At 42.8% G+C, this 17,157-nt stretch overlaps 1 protein-coding gene across 5 annotated transcripts in view; it reads right to left on the bottom strand.

The window, feature by feature from the left end:
• MPP7 (membrane palmitoylated protein 7) overlaps nucleotides 1-17,157 on the bottom strand; it is a 306,910-nt gene that overhangs the window by 32,815 nt on the left and 256,938 nt on the right. For all 5 annotated transcript variants that reach the window (XM_019508234.1, XM_019508235.1, XM_019508237.1 and 2 more), the window contains one exon: nucleotides 8,214-8,384. In XM_019508234.1, coding sequence (XP_019363779.1) covers nucleotides 8,214-8,384 — 171 coding nt within the window. The remainder of the gene's footprint in view (nucleotides 1-8,213; nucleotides 8,385-17,157) is intronic.

Below are 17,157 nucleotides of genomic sequence, written 5' to 3'. Positions count from 1 at the left end.
TGCAACTGCGGACTACAAATCCCAAAGGCACCTGGAAGCAGGAAGACGAAGTGATGAGTAACCCTGCACAGTCCTGCTGCTGTAATTCTGGCCTACGAGTCCCAGAGACCTCAAGGGCAGGAGGAAGTGAACACAGCCAGAGAGCCATGTTCTAGCACCCCTGGTGCCTGGCCTGAGTCACTGCAGGCATGTGGCTCCATTTCCTGTATCAAAGGTAAATGTCTGTTCACTTCTGTTTCAATTTAATCTGTGCATCTTAGGCTAACCTACAAAGACTGAATCAATTCAGCCCCGGGCTTTTCGACTGTCTGTACCTAGCCAAGAAGTTCAGGAAGTGGCAGCTATTTTTCTGATTACCTACTGAAAAGCAGAATAACAAAGCAAGCTTTCTAAAGGTCCCCATTTTCTTCACTTGAACTTAACTTCGGGTACATCTACATAGCACAATGTAACCTCAGGGAGAGAGACCCAAGCTAGCTCACATCTCAGAAGCAATGTAGATACATTAGTATACTCTGCATAGACTAATAATTCCTACTTGGGCAGAGTGCTCCACTAATGCAATTATATGCCTTCAAGTACTTAAGCAGACTTAGCTTGTACCTAGCACAAACATATCTTTTATCAAAGAAATAGGAGCATAGCATCATATGGAGACATGACAGCTTCACTCCACCTGATCACAGTAATAGGAGGTGGTACAAGGGAACAGCAACCACTGAAATGACTCTTCTTAAACACAGCTGATGTCAAACTTGAGGTGGTTTTCAAGGGCCACTATACCTATGTTTGTCTTGCTCACCTACTCCTAAAACAGAAGCCTCTGTGAGCTGAGTCTGAGATGTTTTCCTATCAGTGTGAATAAAAATCTCCTGTATAAAAGTATAAAACATTACAGACTGAAATAATTTTCCTGATTTCAATTACAGGGGTGGCTGCAACTCATGCTACTACTAAGGTAGATATGGTAGTATTAAAATAGGCAAAGGAAGGTATCACTGAAATATAAGTTAGACTGTTGACAGGCAGCTTGTGAGCAGACACCTGAAGATAACTGTCAATATATAGGGGATTGGCTCCTCCAACATGAAACTTGATATTGGCTAGTCTTGTTCCTAGCCAAAAGATCATATTCATAACAGCCAGAAGTATAGTAACTGCCTTCCTATTATTAGTTTCACATAATTAACTGATGCAGGTGTCACAGTTCATTATCTGATCACCAAAAGATAGGAGAAAGTTAGCACATTTACACACCAGACAGAAAATAGTCCACATATCATCATCTTACTGAAATATGCCCTACGCTATGATGAAGTTTGATTCACTGAGCATGTTTATTGTAGAAAAGCACTTAAGCATGTGGTTAAGTGCTCCCTGATTAAGGACATTTTCCTGAATTGTGGTTCTGCTCTGAACTGTTAAAAAAGATTAAATAAGTCATTTCCTCATCCATCATCTTCAATCCTTCTGAAAATTTAAAGAAAGGAATCTGTGTTCTAACCTGAAAGATGTGTAGAACCTCACTCATGGGCGAACATTCATTTGAAGTCCATGGAGAATATCTTGACAGACTGACCAATCAATCTGGCTGAACTCATCTTACAGCTCTTATTTCACTACACTGTTTCTGAAGAACACAAAATAGGCTAAAAGCTATCATGCATGCAACGCGTATTCCGTAAATTACACTAGAGCAATTTTAAATTGAGGCAATCGAAAACTTTACTTGTCAGGGTTTTCTTTTCTTTTCTTTTTTAAAAGAGTTTCCAACAGCATATTATGCTTTCAGCTACAGTGTAACACACTGGACATTTTATGTCCAAACCAATTATTCCTGTAATTTAATTATTTGTCTGTACATTTCCTGGCACTAATATCAAAATTATATTTGACACGTTATACTGAATGCTGCTACTGGCATGCATAAAGCTTCTAAAATGTGTTCACTTCCACAGTACCTGTGTTGCTTAACTGCTAGTTTTTCCACATTTCACCCAAGACATTTTTATGGTATTGGCCAGACTTAAGCTGCTCTTAATAGCCAGAGAAAAAACATCAGAATTACTGAAGTCTGCAATAAATTGCTGAACAGCTTTTGTTCCCAAGAAAGCACACTTTCTTTATTTGATTTATTGCAACAAAAATCAAATGAAATCTCTAGGTATTCCTCAGATCAGACGTATGCAATTTATAATAAAAAGTCTACTTATCACACTTTTGCACTGCACTCTGTTGATGCAAGTGTAAAATCAACTCAACCATGTTATTACTTGTTGTATATAGCCCACAATCTCGCAGTGATCACACTGGTAGGTGGCTGAATGTTACTGCTGGAGAGCGACAAAACTGTTTATTAAAAACTAAATTTAATGTTCCCCTGGATATGAGCTATATAAAAACACAGCCACTCAGCAGTTCATAACAGTCCCTGATAGAGGGTTATATTTCTCCTGCTCTGCTGCTTCTATAATGGAGGAAACTCTGCTAATGAAGCATCAACCAATGTGCTACTGGAAAAGAAACAACATGTAATGAGACAGACATCTTGGATACCTTTGAAAAAGCTAAGATAACATACTTGGCATTTTAAATTGGATGCATGCAATGCAATTTCTAAAAAGAAAATAAGTCAATGCACTTTGATTAAATATTCTTGAGAAACTTGGTGAGGATGCTAGGCCTCCAAGATGATGCCAGATTATGCATATAAACCAGATGTAGGGGCACATCTCAGTGCTTATTTGCAGCTCTTCACTAGTAAGATGCTTGCAGCTGGTCAAACCTGATGTTTCTATCAGGCACCAGAGCTGGTTGCCCTGCCACCCATCAGCCCACAGAAGAAAGGAGTGAGGAGCCTTTCTTTGCTCTACATTTCATCCATCCTTCTCTGTTTTAGTAGGGGGAAAGCAAAACCAATGTAGCAAGTCCCTAAAAAACACTACCTCAAGCCTGGCATCAGCTATGTTTAAGATGAGGCATTTTCAAGTAGTTGCTGTTCCTTTATACCACCTCCTAGTGCTGTGATAAGGTAAACGTAAGCTGTCATAGCTCCACATAACACTATGCTACTATTTCTGTGACAAAAGGTATATCTATGTGGCTTAATAGAGTGTTATGCACAAGCTAACCCTCCTGTCTTGGTGATTGTTATACAGGATGTAGCTTGCTCCTTTGAACTGATTCTCTCACAGTCTATCTGACATTTGGTTTGCATAAGGTTTTGTGGTCTTTCCCATACAGTTTTATTTTTATTTATTTAATTATTTATTTTCTCTCTCTCTCTCTCCACTCTACAAACACAGGAGTGGTTCTAATCAGATTTTAATATTTAATATTTGTTGTTTTACAGCAAGTTTTGTTGCAGCTCTGGGGGACAGGCTGATTAACCTCTGGGAGAGTATTAAAATCACTGGAAATTAGTGTCTGAATTTCCATCTCTAAGTCCTAGATCCCCAATTCTAGGGAAAGAGCCTCAACCAAATTTCCCATACAATTGGGAATGGGGCCCACAGGAGATCCAGTGGATTCTGTGTAACCCATTTCCACTTGTCCAGAAGCAGAAAACAAATAGCTCCAACAGAAGCAGAATCCTACTGCAGAAGGAGAAAGGGGATTGTATATCCAGGACCTGCAAAATCAAAGTCCTGAAGCTTCCTCAGCTCACCTCACTTTGCAGCAAAAACTCTGAACCACTTAATCCACTGCTGTCTACAGCTGAACGGTCTTAGCTCTCCTTTCTTATCCAGTCATTTTGCTTTCACCATTAACTTCTGTCTTTACTACCCATCAGTTGTGTTTGCTAAGGCCTTGCCACCAAGCCAATTTAATAGGGGTGTGCGAAACAGGTCATATTAGATTCAGATTTGGCTCGATTCGGGGGACAGTGATTCAATTAGTTGATTCAGATCACTGTCCTGATCCGATTTGGCCAAATCCTAATCTAAAGATATGATGCAGATTCAGAGAATTAGCAATTCAGCCATAGACACAGCTTTAAATGTTTTTTTCTACATACCTCGCGGTACCAGGCGTGGCTCCTGAACACTGAGATGGTGGGGCGAATGGAGCATCCCACAGGAGTGCAGAGGGTCTCCCATGTGCTTGGGGGCAGACCCCCCCCCTCTGGCTCAGAAATAAGCCATGGTGGACCTCTGGGTGTCCCCTCAGACCGAGGAGGCACCAGTCACTGAGCCGGTGGGCAGAGGAGGTCACCGCGGGAGACCCGGAAGTGCTTCTGGTCCACTTCTGGGACCGCTGCCAAGTACGCTGGGGACCCCCCTGAGCTCCCACGGAATGCTCCATCTGCCCCACCGTCTCAGCATTCATGAGCCGCCTGGTACCATAAGGTATGTAGAAAAAAGTTTAAAGCTGTGTCTATGTCAGTCGTTGAATTTCTCCGAATGGATTTGGAGGGTTCCGATTTGATTCAGAGAGATTAAAAGGGTCTGATTTGATCTGGATTTGGAGATTCAGCTGCCAAACCTGGCCGAATCTCCATCAAATCAAATCAGCAACCGAAGCTTTGCACAGTCCTACAATATAACCATAGCTCCGGAACAGGCTCTCTACCTCCTGGGCCCTTCCAGACATTCCTTTTCCTTCATTGTAACTAGTTTTTTCCACTTCTACCTTCTTATTATGATATACCTTCCTTCCCACCTCCTACACCTGAATTTCATTCATAAGCATTATATATAATGCACATGCACACATTTAAAAAGTCACAGGTGGCTGGCTCCTTTAAATCAAGAAGGTCCAGCTCTCCTAAGACACAAGTGCTCCAAAACTCGCTGAAATTAAGAGGCTGAGGCAGTATCTAAGATGACAGAGCAGGAAAAAGCATCTGAATGGAGGGATGCAGGGTATAACTCTAGGAAGGCTCTACCAATAAAGAACAGTTGAGAGGCTTGATGTTGACTGTAACCATAGGGTAAAGCCAAGCTGAGAGTATGGGGAGCAGTGAAGAGCTTCACCCTCTGCCTTCTCCAAGCCTGGGAGCCACAGCTGGAAGGCTGGAGAAGGTGGTGGGTCAGAGAAGTTTGCCTACCTGTTCAAAGCAGAAGAAAAAGAGCAGAGAGATCAATGAACCATCCACTGGTGAAAAAAGGACTCTTGGTAGAGAGACTGGGAGCTTGGGGTGGCTGCCAGACAGAGCCCTAGGAATTGCAGAACCTACTGGAATTGGGTTATCTGTTTTGTCAACGTGTTTTGCACTTTCAAAGACTATGTGCACTGTAGAGAATAACATACAAGAAGGAGGCATCTTGAGACTCCTAGATAAAGAAAGGTCATTTTAACTGTTATTGAACAATATGAGGAAGTGGCTGAAACACTGCAATTCTTTTTGGAGTAGGACTTCTCAAAAACCATGGCAAAAAATTATTGTATAATTCTGCTGAAACATCGTATTATCATATTATTATTTTTCTGCCAAGATCCAAAAAACTCAGCCTATTTTGTTTGCTATACTCACAGGATTATTCAAACCTAAGAGGCACTTTATTCAAAGAGCATAAAGCTATAATATAGTTTCTGTAACCATTGCCCAAGTGAACAGTCCCACTGATTTCCCCTGAAAGTTTACACAGCTTGACTGATTATATACGATATTAAAAAAACTCCATGAGTTGACTTCAATACAACATAGTTCAGAATGATCAATTACTACAATTGATTTCAATTATGGACAAGACCTGTAAGCTTCATTGTACTATTTGCACTAGTAATGATATCGCTATACATTCTTCTTCATGGGTAGCTCTGAAAAAGACTCTCAGCAAATGCTGATTCATTCACGTGTGCTTGTATGCCCATCCTGGCTTTCACACTGGTTGCCATTCCTTTTATTCTTCTGTCATTGTGGTTAGGGCCTTCAGGAAGTGAGCCTTACTGACAAGGCAACAGCAAATCTGCCTTCCATCTCTTCTCAGGTCTCCTTGAGGATTCTGAATTATCACATTTTGCTTTCAGTAATACAGGTTACTCCAGCTAATGTTTGTACAGTACTTGGGAGATTCAAATATTCTGGAGTGGGAAGTGTTATGGGCAAGTCATCTATAGGAAATTACTCACTATCATGATGAGTTTTTTTTTTTTTTTTATTTGCTAGAAAACCAGGGTTGGGCCAAAGCCAACCTTTCTTGGCAGGACTCCAGGCACTAATGAGGATGTAGCACATCTTGCAGGTACTGAATTAAACAGATGCATGCAATCTAATGTTTAATAGTTATATCTGTCCTTAAGGCATACAAAGCAGTCCTCCACCAGTTGCAATAAATGATTAGATGTCAAAACCACTGCCCCATGCTGGGCACTTTGGGCTCGCTTGGCAGATGCAATATCAGGTTTGGGAGCAGCTGAATAACCTCTTTTTCTGTTCTGGTATGAAAGAGAACTTCAAGAACAAATAGATACTATCCTGGTGTGACAATGGTGCATACTACCAATAGGCAGTCTAGCAAGTCCTTGAGAATCATGTAACCACTGTGGGTGTAAATTAGTCAATAGAGCCTGAAGAAAGCTCTATTTGTTAGTGGGAATGAATAGCTGGGAAATTTAACGGATGCTCTCCCTCGTAGGAGAGCTCTGGTAACAGGACACGCTGCAGTCAAGGCCTATCCTAAATCTAGGCAAAGGGTGAGTTGGGCCAAGAGATACATTCAGTTGCAGGCTATTACAGAGGGCCCCTTGTAAGCACAGATTGCAGGAATCCCTTGTTGGGGCCTAGTTTTTTTTTTTTTTTTTTTTACACAAAGCAATAGCTATTTGGGAGATTCCTCTAATCAGACCATATGCTGTTCAGAGGAACCCTTCTTGGGTGTTTGACGAAAGCCACTGGGGACTTGTTGGGGCCACTGACTGATGAGGTAAACCATACTGGACTTTAAATGAACAGTGGGTCATTAGTAGAGATATGGGTTTTCCCTTCACTGTGGAAAAGCATGGATTTTCTCCTTTAAAGGAGAGAAATACAGATTTTCTCCTTTAAAGGAGAAAACAGTGGGAACTGCACATTTCCCCTTGCAGGCTGGCAGAGTTCCAGCCTGCAAGGGGTTGCTTGGGGCTGGGTGGGGGAGTGGTGGTGGACACACACACATATGGTCAGCAATACAGCCAGGCAGTGATGGAAAGCAGCTCCTCCAGCTGCCTGCAGGTAAGCCTGTGGCGGGGAGGGGGCATAAGAGACATGGGGGCATAGGTGACGTGGGGAGAAGCAAATTAAGGCCCCCATGTTGAAGGAGGAAGTGGGGCAGAACTGGTGGCTGAGGCTGCAGGCACTGCCCAGCCAGGGTGGGATCTGGGGCCAGGGTTGGAATATGTGGCCGTGTGGCCAGGCCAGGCAGTAGGACAAAGCCAAGGGGGCAGCTCATCCAGGGGGTTACTGGGAAGCAGGCTCCCTGCTTCTGCATGCACTCCTGGGGGGGGGAAGCATGCAGGTGCACATGCCCTCCCCCAGATTTGTATGCCAGGCAGGGGAGGATGCAAGCTGCCTGCTGCAGGCTTGGGGCTCCTTGCACTGCTGCACTCCATAGCCCAGCAGACAGGACCCAGTGCAGGAGGTTGGAGAGGCTCAATGCTGCCACCCCTGCGGGGAGCCCCACTCCAGCTGTGCCGCCATGACAAGATGTCTCTTGCCCACCGAGCAGTGGGGGGGGGTGGAGGGGGGGGTGGGATATAGCTGGTGCTACAGTGCTTTACTACCCTCATGAGATTTTTTTTCCTAACATTTAACCTCAACTTGCTGCAACTTGAGACCGTTGCTCCTTGTTCTGTCATCTGCCACCACTAGCACTATCCTCTTTGAAACCCCCCTCAGGTACTTGAAGCTGTTATTAACACCCTCTCCCTCCCCCCAGTCTTCTCTTTTGCAGACTAAATAAGCCCAGCTCCCTCAGACTCTCCTCCTAAGTCATAAGCCCCAGCCTCCTAAACCATTTTTGTGGCAAACTGCAAACCTGCTGGATAGGAATGATTCTATGAAGGTTTTACTTATTATTTTCAGGACTTGACCATGGAGTTAAAGAAAAGAATAAAAGGTAACATAATAGCTTATCTATCATTATGCTTCAATTAATGGCAGCCAGGAACTTGCAGAAGTACAACATGCTACATATTTTGCAGTTTGAAATTAAAAAAAGTCTTCTGTTATAATACTGCCCTAATGTTTCACTTTAGTTTTCCCATTTAGAACTAAAAAAATAACAACTTACCAACCAAAACTACAAGCCTGTATTTCTCATTAGGCTGATGTTTATATTTTGCAACTTCTTCATAAGTTGGGATATCTGCCGTATCATATTGATCACTCTTCTTGCATTCATACATGGATTTGTTTGTTTTTTTATCTTTTCTGCTAAGTCGAAAGCTTCTTCTGAAGCCAGCTGCAATAAGAACAGGATTGTTTTTAAGAAAGGAAATTGATATCTGAAAACAACCATTGACAGAGATTTTGGGTAGCGAAGTTGATAACTAGGCAAAAAATAGCAAACTGGCCATTTCCATGAGCAACTCTATTAGTTGCCAACACCAAGGGTAGGCCTTTCCTGGCTGTAGGCTAGATTGGCCCCACCTTGGGTCAGATGCAGGAGAGCAGGTGCTAGGATGCTGTTGCTGTTCATGTTTGTTCCTGTGGCAGTACAGGGAAGCACCTGCAGAAGGCATCCCCTCTGCCAAAACCCCAAGTCCACGTCCTGCATCTAAAATGTTCTGCAGGCCATATCTAGCCTATGGGCCAAGTTGCCAATTCCTGCTCTACACCAATTGCACATTTTTTCTGTTGGTTTATTACGTGGATCAGAAGAGGAGAATTCCAGACAATAATTTAGTAATGTGTTACTTGAGTACTAAACTATTGGAGTCAATTTTATGTTGAAATATGAAGCTGCTTATACTGATTTTTCTATCATAATTTCATAAGGCAATTACTAATGCAGATGTGATGTCATTAAGATAAAATACCAATTAATTACTTAAGTGTTGTATACATTTAATGGATTTACAATGGAAACAAAGTCCATAGTAACTCATGTATTCTACCTAAAGACACAACCCCATGAAATCATCATGTAATGGTAACAGAGCACAGGTGGGATAGGGGTAGTAAAAGCTACTACTGTGAACAACTATGACTTGGTCCCATGCTGCTATACTGTAGAAATACAGGCAGACTCTCCCAAATATATTTTAACTTAAATTTCATAATAGAAAAATGTTCATAATACAATCAAATAGGAGTATTCTGGATGCATAAAGCCATTTTGTACACTGAAATTCAACCAAGTTGGAATGAAATTTCTTAGTAAATATACTTTCATGTATAACGCTATCATATTTTTGCAACCATAAGTGGCCTATAATTGTACAGATAGTATTATACTCACAGTACTTACCTGAAGTTGATGGAAATTACACATGCATTTATACATTCTATTGGGTAGAACTGCATACACTTCAACCGTAGAATAATACACTAGTATCTCAACTGCACTCCACTAAATTGTAGTAAGGAAATTAATTTGTTCCACCTTTAATCACTGCTTTGCTTAAAATAATTAGCAGAAACTAAAAATGACAGATGATACCTCTGTTGTGGAATTGGATGACCACTGTACCATGTTAACATCCTTATCTCTGTGTAATAAACAAATAAACGACCGACTCACAAAGAACTCAGAAAAAAATTACAAGATCGCAATACCTATATAAATACATGCATGAGCACATGTGCACCCCCATACCACACACCCACCAATAAAGACATTTCACACAAAAGTAAATATGCAGCAACCTGTCTAAACAAGATTTTCAGCTATAAGATAGCACAAAAACTGGAGACATCTAAGAAAGAGGAATCTGGGTGTATTGGTCACTTGTAGGGCAATGAGGACTTGACAATGCAATGCAGCTGTGCAAAGGGACAACACAATCCTAGGGTACATTAGGCAGGGTATAAACAAGAAGGTACTATTGCCATTGTACAAGACACTGAAACATCCAAGTTAGAATACTGGGTGCAGTCTTATCACAAGTATTTTAAAAAAAGATTAACTTAAAACTGGAATGATATCAAAGAAAAGTCAGTAACATGGTTAAGGAAATGGAGACCTTTTCTTATGAAACAAGATGAAAGAGTCTTGGGTTACATAGTTTAGCAAAACAGAGATTGAGATATGTTGGCTCGTTGCATTCTTGGGGTGAACGTGAAGGAAAAGCTGAGCACTAGGACAAGATCAAACAGCTAATGAACTAGCCAGGATAACTTAGATTGGATATTAGCAGATTTCTAGCTATCAGAAGTGTGATGTTTTAGATTGGTCTTCCATGCAAAGAACCCAATTGACTTAAGATTAAATTGGATAAGCTTGTAGAAAGAATATGACAGGACAGGGAGTTCCGACTCCACATTCAGCGGAGTGAGGTGTTTGTGGTCCTGAGACTGGGGTAGAAAAGTGGCTCTCCTGTAATTTAGAAGATGCTTGGTAATCTCTTGCCTCAGGGCTTCTACTGGTTGCCAGCTGGGGCCAGGAAGTATTTCTTCTTCTCTTAGGAATACTACCGTCTTCTTGGATTTTTTTCTCCCCCCATTCTGTCCTCTGAAGCACTGGGATGCTGGCCACAGCTAAGGCTGGGGAATCGGGGGGAGGTTCAATATGGTGTCCTGATACTACTGTCAGGATATAGGCAAAACAGTGATTCCTCATTGGAGGGCCTGGCTCTTCTGCTTCAGGTCACAGAGATCACCAAATCTGAAATATTATCTCTAGGCTAGCTTGGCATGGACTGCATCCTTGCTTTCCTCTCTAACGTAAAGTCTTCTTCCTACAATCTTCCAAACACATATTAAGCAACTGCTTATCTGTTTTTGTACTGGTAGGGCATTGGTAATGCCTTTGTTTCCCCTGCTCTTGCATCTGGCATGTTATAAGTGCTGCTGGCATTTCAGGCATTGTGCCTAGTAGTTGTGTTTTAAGAGTCTGAAGTGTTGGACAGACACTTGAAGTGTAGTCAGGGGTGATCCTGTCTTGAGCAGCGGGCTGGCTTAGATGACCCTGTGAGATCCCTTGCAGCCCTACTTTCCTATGATCCTATATGATCATCTTAAATGATCCTATACCACTCTCACCAAAGGTCAAGAAGAAGAGTCGTACTGGACAGCTGAAATCATATCAATAGATGAAATCCTCTTGAAACAGCATTAAAAATACGAAGTGTAGATGTATCATTTAAAAAGAAAAAAAAATCTTATTTACTAGAGGTGCACCAAGACATTGGTCGGATACCAGATCGGTACCGATATAAAGAAAATTGGCTGCATCAGAAATTGGCCTGATGGGGCTGATAAATGCTAGTGTGTGAGCAGCTGCAGTGCAGCACTCAGGCAATGAGGAGCACAGCCCAGCAGCGGGGAGAGCTGCCTCCAGCTGGTGGCTGCAGCCCCCTCCATAGCCCCTGCTCTGAGCCCAGTGAGAAGAGCCCAGCTCCAGCCCACAGCTGGAGCCTGCCAGCCTGTCCCACGCACATCAGGGGGGCACCCCCCACCTTCCTGGGGTGCGCACAGCAGTAGGAGCTGCTCCCCATCCGCCCGCAACAAGCCGTGGGTCCATCCTGTGCCCCACCCTGCCCTGCCGGGCAGCACCTGCCCCTGTCCCCTCCCTCACTGCATATTGATACTAGTGAAAATGTGTATTGATACTAACAAGAGATCATAAAACAAAATAATGCAAAACATCACAAAGTGCACCACAAACTGTATTAATATACACTGGAAAAATAAAGTTTAACATTTCTCAATAAGTTTAAAACCTACCAAAAAACTAAAAACACACTTGTATGTACAAAGCATTTAATATTATGAAATTGAATGAAGATGAAAGGTGCGGTAAGTTACAACTGTTTTTGAGGTGCAGACATCAGGAGAAGTTTACCATTTGTATAGTTAGTTATTGAAATTAACTAAGAAAGAAAATCCTGTCACAAAAAAAATCCCATGAACATCAGGTGAAATATCTTTGAACCAATTTGCTGATTTCAAGTACATGACAAGAAGCCTGCTGGCCATGCTAAGTTATAATACAACCCCAAAACGTAACAAGTTTAGTGAAATGAAGTACAGCTGCTACAAGGAAAATGGGCCACTGATGCCTCCAATCTTAATACTTCCCAACCTGGAAACAAGATCATAAACTTGGACTAGTAATTATGGCCCAGCAACATTACAAGAGAACACATAACTTCCAGTGCTGAAATGAAGAAAAAGAGTGAAGCAATCCCAGGTTAACTCATAGCAAAAGCTCATATATGTGAAACAGATATTAAAAAAAAAAAATTGATAGAGAAACTGTACCAAAACCAGTCAATGCATAAAAAAAAAAATCTCCTATTTAAAAGACTTCTAAAGAATGTTCCGCTTATAATTATAAGGGAATAAGAGAACAAAGGCTGGTAACTGAGTTGCATAATTAGTATGCTTGATTACATACGTGCCAGGTGAAAACAGGAAGTGCACTCTGCAGTGTTAGATAAAGTCCAAGTTTATCAAGAAAACCTTAAGACCCACATGCTGCAGTTCTCTGCTATTCACCAAAACACAGCACTTAAGTACATGCTTACCTTATTGCACAAACCAAGTAATTTGCTGCTTTTGGTTCTAACACTATACATCTTATATGTGCAGCACATATATATAGTTTATTTGTGTGTATTATACATACATCATACAAGGTAGAGGAAAATGGTTTGGGTCCAGTGAAAGGTATTCACATTCAGTAAAATATAACTTTTGTACTAAATATTAGTAAGAATTTCTTTCCAAGATATCTGGATGCTTTTTCCTGCCCTCAATGGATTGGAAAGCTTCCCACATACAGTATTTCTATTGTTATCCATTAATCTGCTTAAACACATAGATTTCTAGCTCCACTTGTTTCTGGACAGATTCCCAGTTTGAACATTTAGACAGGGTTAATAAAAACTGAGATGACTGGATTTTTAAAACAAAATTGAGAACAGTAAACAGATAATATTCATCTATATCTACTGTATGTTCATAAAGAAGCTTGTAATGTAGATACAATTTTAGTGCATTTGGCAAAAACATTTTTTTAAATTCCCAGGACATTATGTTAGAAATATACAACAATATAGCCTGACTCCAGGATTCTTTATCAAATTAAAATATTAAATTTTACCAGAATCATTTTGGAAGTGAGGCTAAAAGTTAATTGTAATAAAAAATACAGAATTACAACACAAACAGTATGACATTTTGTATTTAAAAGGCTCTGCAAGCAAGCAAAAAAAATCCTTAAAGAAAGCAACCAGGAATATTTTGCAGCCAAACTACCAATTTGCCTAACGTGCCAAGTTTGGCGTTTCCTTTGCCCTTATCAGGAGTTTCACATACCTCATAAATTACTTGGAAAAAATGGGAGAACTTTGCAAATGACACCTGAGCTGTAAAATAACAGCACAGACATTATGCTTTCCACATATGTACTATATCAATATATTCGCAGCTACAAAAACTGATAAAGTGTTTGTAAGTGGATGGTCCTGTACCTCTACACTCTTACCATATTATTATTTTCTAAATTATGCACTCTTTCAACAAAGGCCTGGTCATCTGCCTAACTTCCTGATTCACAAACTAGGCTGTCAGCAAGTTAGGAGACCTAAAGTTACAAGAAGCCATATACACCTAAAAATTCAAAGGGAAAGCTTGAATTGTATCCTTACATCAATCAGCTATACCTAGGTATTGCAGCTCATATTGAGGGACCTACTAAAATTGCGATAAAAAAAAATTACTGAAAAGAAAATGCTGGCTCAATCCTCAGGGCACTGTGGGAGCCCACCAGGGTGGAGAAGGGGGAAGGGAGGTCTGCTTGCTTGAAGGGGTGCCAGCAAGATGGCTGCCACCCCTGCCCCTCACCACTGATTGGCTGCCTCTCTCCACCAATCAGTGGTGAAGGGCAGAGCTGCATAACAGGCAGCCGTCACAGCCTATCAATGGCAAGGGGCAAAGCCACTGGGGCACCTTGGTCTCTCAGGAGGGGTGGGGTGACATCACTACACTCTACTCATGAAATGGCTGCTGGGCCCCACATTCTGCCCACAAAATTGGTGGGCAGCTGCCCCAAATTTGTTAGATCTCTAATCATAATTATTAAGAACATAACTGACCAAAAGAATTTGCAATATCTAAGCATGGGACTGAGTGGTTGCTTAGCAAATTTGTAGATGACACCAAGTTGGGTTGAGTTGCAAACATTCTGTAGGGCAGGGCTAGGATCCAGAATGACCTGGATAGACTGGAAAAATGGTCCACAAATCAACAAGGAAAAGTGCAAAGCCCTACGCTTGTGATAAAATAATTGAGTGCATAAATACAGACTGAAGAATGACTGGATAAGCTGAAGCACTGCAGAGAAAGACCTGGGAATTACAGTAGCCTATAAGCTGAATCCTACTTGACCTGGAGGGATATGGGCAGTGGGGTTTCGCAGGGCTCGGTCCTCAGGCTTGCACTGTTCAACATCTTCATCAGTGACTTGGACGAGGGGCTAAAAAGCACCCTGTTCAGACTCGCACACGATACTAAGGTGTGGGGGGAAGTGGGCATGCTAGAAGGGAGGAATAGGCTGCAATCAGACCTGGACAGGTTACAGGGGTGGGCGGATGAAAACAGGATGGGTCTCAACACTGACAAGTGCAAGGTACCGCACCAGGGGGGGGAAGAACCAGCAGCAGACCTACAGGCTGGGGAACTCCCTTCTTGTCAGTGCAGAGGCAGAAAAGGATCTTGGAGTCATTATTGATGCCAAAATTAACATGGACCAACAGTGTGGGGAAGTGGTCAGGAAGGCCAACCATACCTTGTCATGCATATGCATCTCAAGCAGGTCCAAGAAGGTGATCCTCCCCCCCTATATGACACTGGTCAGGCTACAGCTGGAGTACTGCATCCAGTTCTGGGCGCCGCACTTCAGGAGGGATGTGGACAACATGGAGAGGGTCCAGAGGAGGGCTACTCGCATGATCAGGGGGCAGCAGGGCAGGCCCTACGAGGAGAGGCTACAGGACCTGAACCTGTTCAGCCTCCACAAGAGAAGGCTGAGGGGGCATCTAATGGCCTGTTACAAGCTAGTCAGGGGGGACCAGCAGGCATTGGGGGAGTCCCTGTTCCCCTGAGCACCACCAGGAGTGACTAGAAATAATAGTTACAAGCTGGCAGAGGGTAGATTTAGGCTAGATATCAGAAGGCGTTACTTCACTGTCAGGGCAGCTAGGATCTGGAACCAACTTCCAAGAGAAGTGGTACTGGCTCCTGGGGGTCTTTAAGAGGAGGCTGTATGAACACCTGGCCGGGGTCGTTTGACCCCAGTACTCTTTCCTGCCCATGGCAGGGGGTTGGACTTGATCTGCTCAGGTCCCTTCCGACCCTACCAACTATGAAACTATGAATGTGAGCCAACACCATGCTCTTGTGGCAAAAAAGGCCAATAGTACACTGGTGTCACTTTCAAAGGCAACAAGTATTAACAGTGTCACTTTCAAATCAAGGGAAGTGATTCTTTGGCTGTATTCAGCAGTGCTGAGGCCTCACTTGGAGTATCCAATTTTGGGCCCCACAGCTGAAAGAAGATGTGGGCAGATTGAAAAAAGTTCAGCGCAGAGCTTTAGAGGCCCATGAAGTGTGACTTATAAAGATAGTTCTTTCAGGCTTAAGTTATTTAGTCTGAAGAAGAGAAGACTGGTGGGGATTTGATAACAGCCTTCGAATAACTGAAGGGTGATTAGAGAGAGGATAGAGATGGGTTTTTCTCTGTGGCCATAGGGGACAAGGCTAGTAGTAATGGCCTGCAGCTGCAGCAGACAAAATTTAGGTTGGAGAATTAGGAAGAATTTTCTAACTGTGGGGGTACTTAAGCATTGGAACAGGCTACCTTGAGAAGTTATGGAATCTCTGTAACTGGAAATTTTCATATGCAGGTTGGACAGACACTTGACTGAGAGTCACTGGCAATGCATAGCGGGTGCATGCGGGTTCACATGCATCCCCTCAGATTGGCGGCACACCCCCTGCGCCTGGCTGCTGCTAATGCTGGTGGTGGCACCTGCGGGCAGTTGCCACTCGCCACCCTCCTCCTCACTGCCGACACTGCTGGCAGTGTCTAAGGGCGGTCACTGATCGTTACTGGCTGCCACTGCTGGCGGCATCTGTTGGTGAACACCAACTGCTGGTTGGCACTCACCCCTCCCCCACCGCCGACACCACTGTGGCCGCCTGTGGGAGCTACCCACTCGCCCTTGCCACTGCCTAAGGGCAGTCACCATGCCTCCCAGCCTCCAGGGGCATGCGTCATTCATGGGGATAGTTCAGCCAGGAATAATCCTGCCTAGAGCAGAGTCTGACTAGATGATCTTTAAAGCAGTGGTTCTCAACCTTTTTTTTACTGCAGCCCCATGGGAATGGGACAGGGTGGGCAGAGTCAGCTGCCTCCCTCCCAGGATTCCCTGTCACCCAGCTTTAACCCTGGAAGCCCAGCTGTGACCCTGGAAGCCGCTTGCTCAGGCAGACAGATGGGAGTCGGGGGTGGGGGGCCTTGTGCCATGACCCAGCAGCCAACCCACCTCGGCTCAGTACCAGATCATGGCACAGTGATTGGGAACCTCTGTTGCAAAGTCTCTTCCAGCCCTACTTTCCTATGAATGAAAAAAAAACCTCTTTTCATTTCAGGAACTTTTCAGTATGTCTACATCTTGGAAAGCCACTCTAAGTGAGAACTTTCTTAGGCTGCCTTCTCTCTGCCTTGTTTAATTTAGACCTTAAATTATGGTGCAGGTTTTTGAAAAACTGTTTTAATTTGGGGGGAAATCTTCATGGAAATTCTTGGTTATTTCAGTCAGGAAATAAGAATTGCTTTTAATCTCTTAAAGATAACATGTTTATAAACTATATGAGTCTATGCAATGGTGCTAAAGATTCATCCAAAACCTATACTGAAAAATACTGATGTGCACAGAGAATAAACAAACATTTCAAAGTTAAAAGCTCCCAAACTTTTTACAACTATGAAAGAAATACTAAACAGTTCCAATTTTTCCAATTTCACATCGCACCTAATCATAATTTGGGGGGGGGGGGGGGGGGGG

The sequence above is a fragment of the Gavialis gangeticus genome, unplaced genomic scaffold (assembly GCF_001723915.1).
Source record: "Gavialis gangeticus isolate Ggan-Ray unplaced genomic scaffold, GavGan_comp1, whole genome shotgun sequence".
Classification (NCBI taxonomy): domain Eukaryota; kingdom Metazoa; phylum Chordata; order Crocodylia; family Gavialidae; genus Gavialis; species Gavialis gangeticus.
The sequence above is the reverse complement of the archived record's forward strand: the minus strand, read 5'-3'. Positions and strand labels throughout refer to the sequence as shown.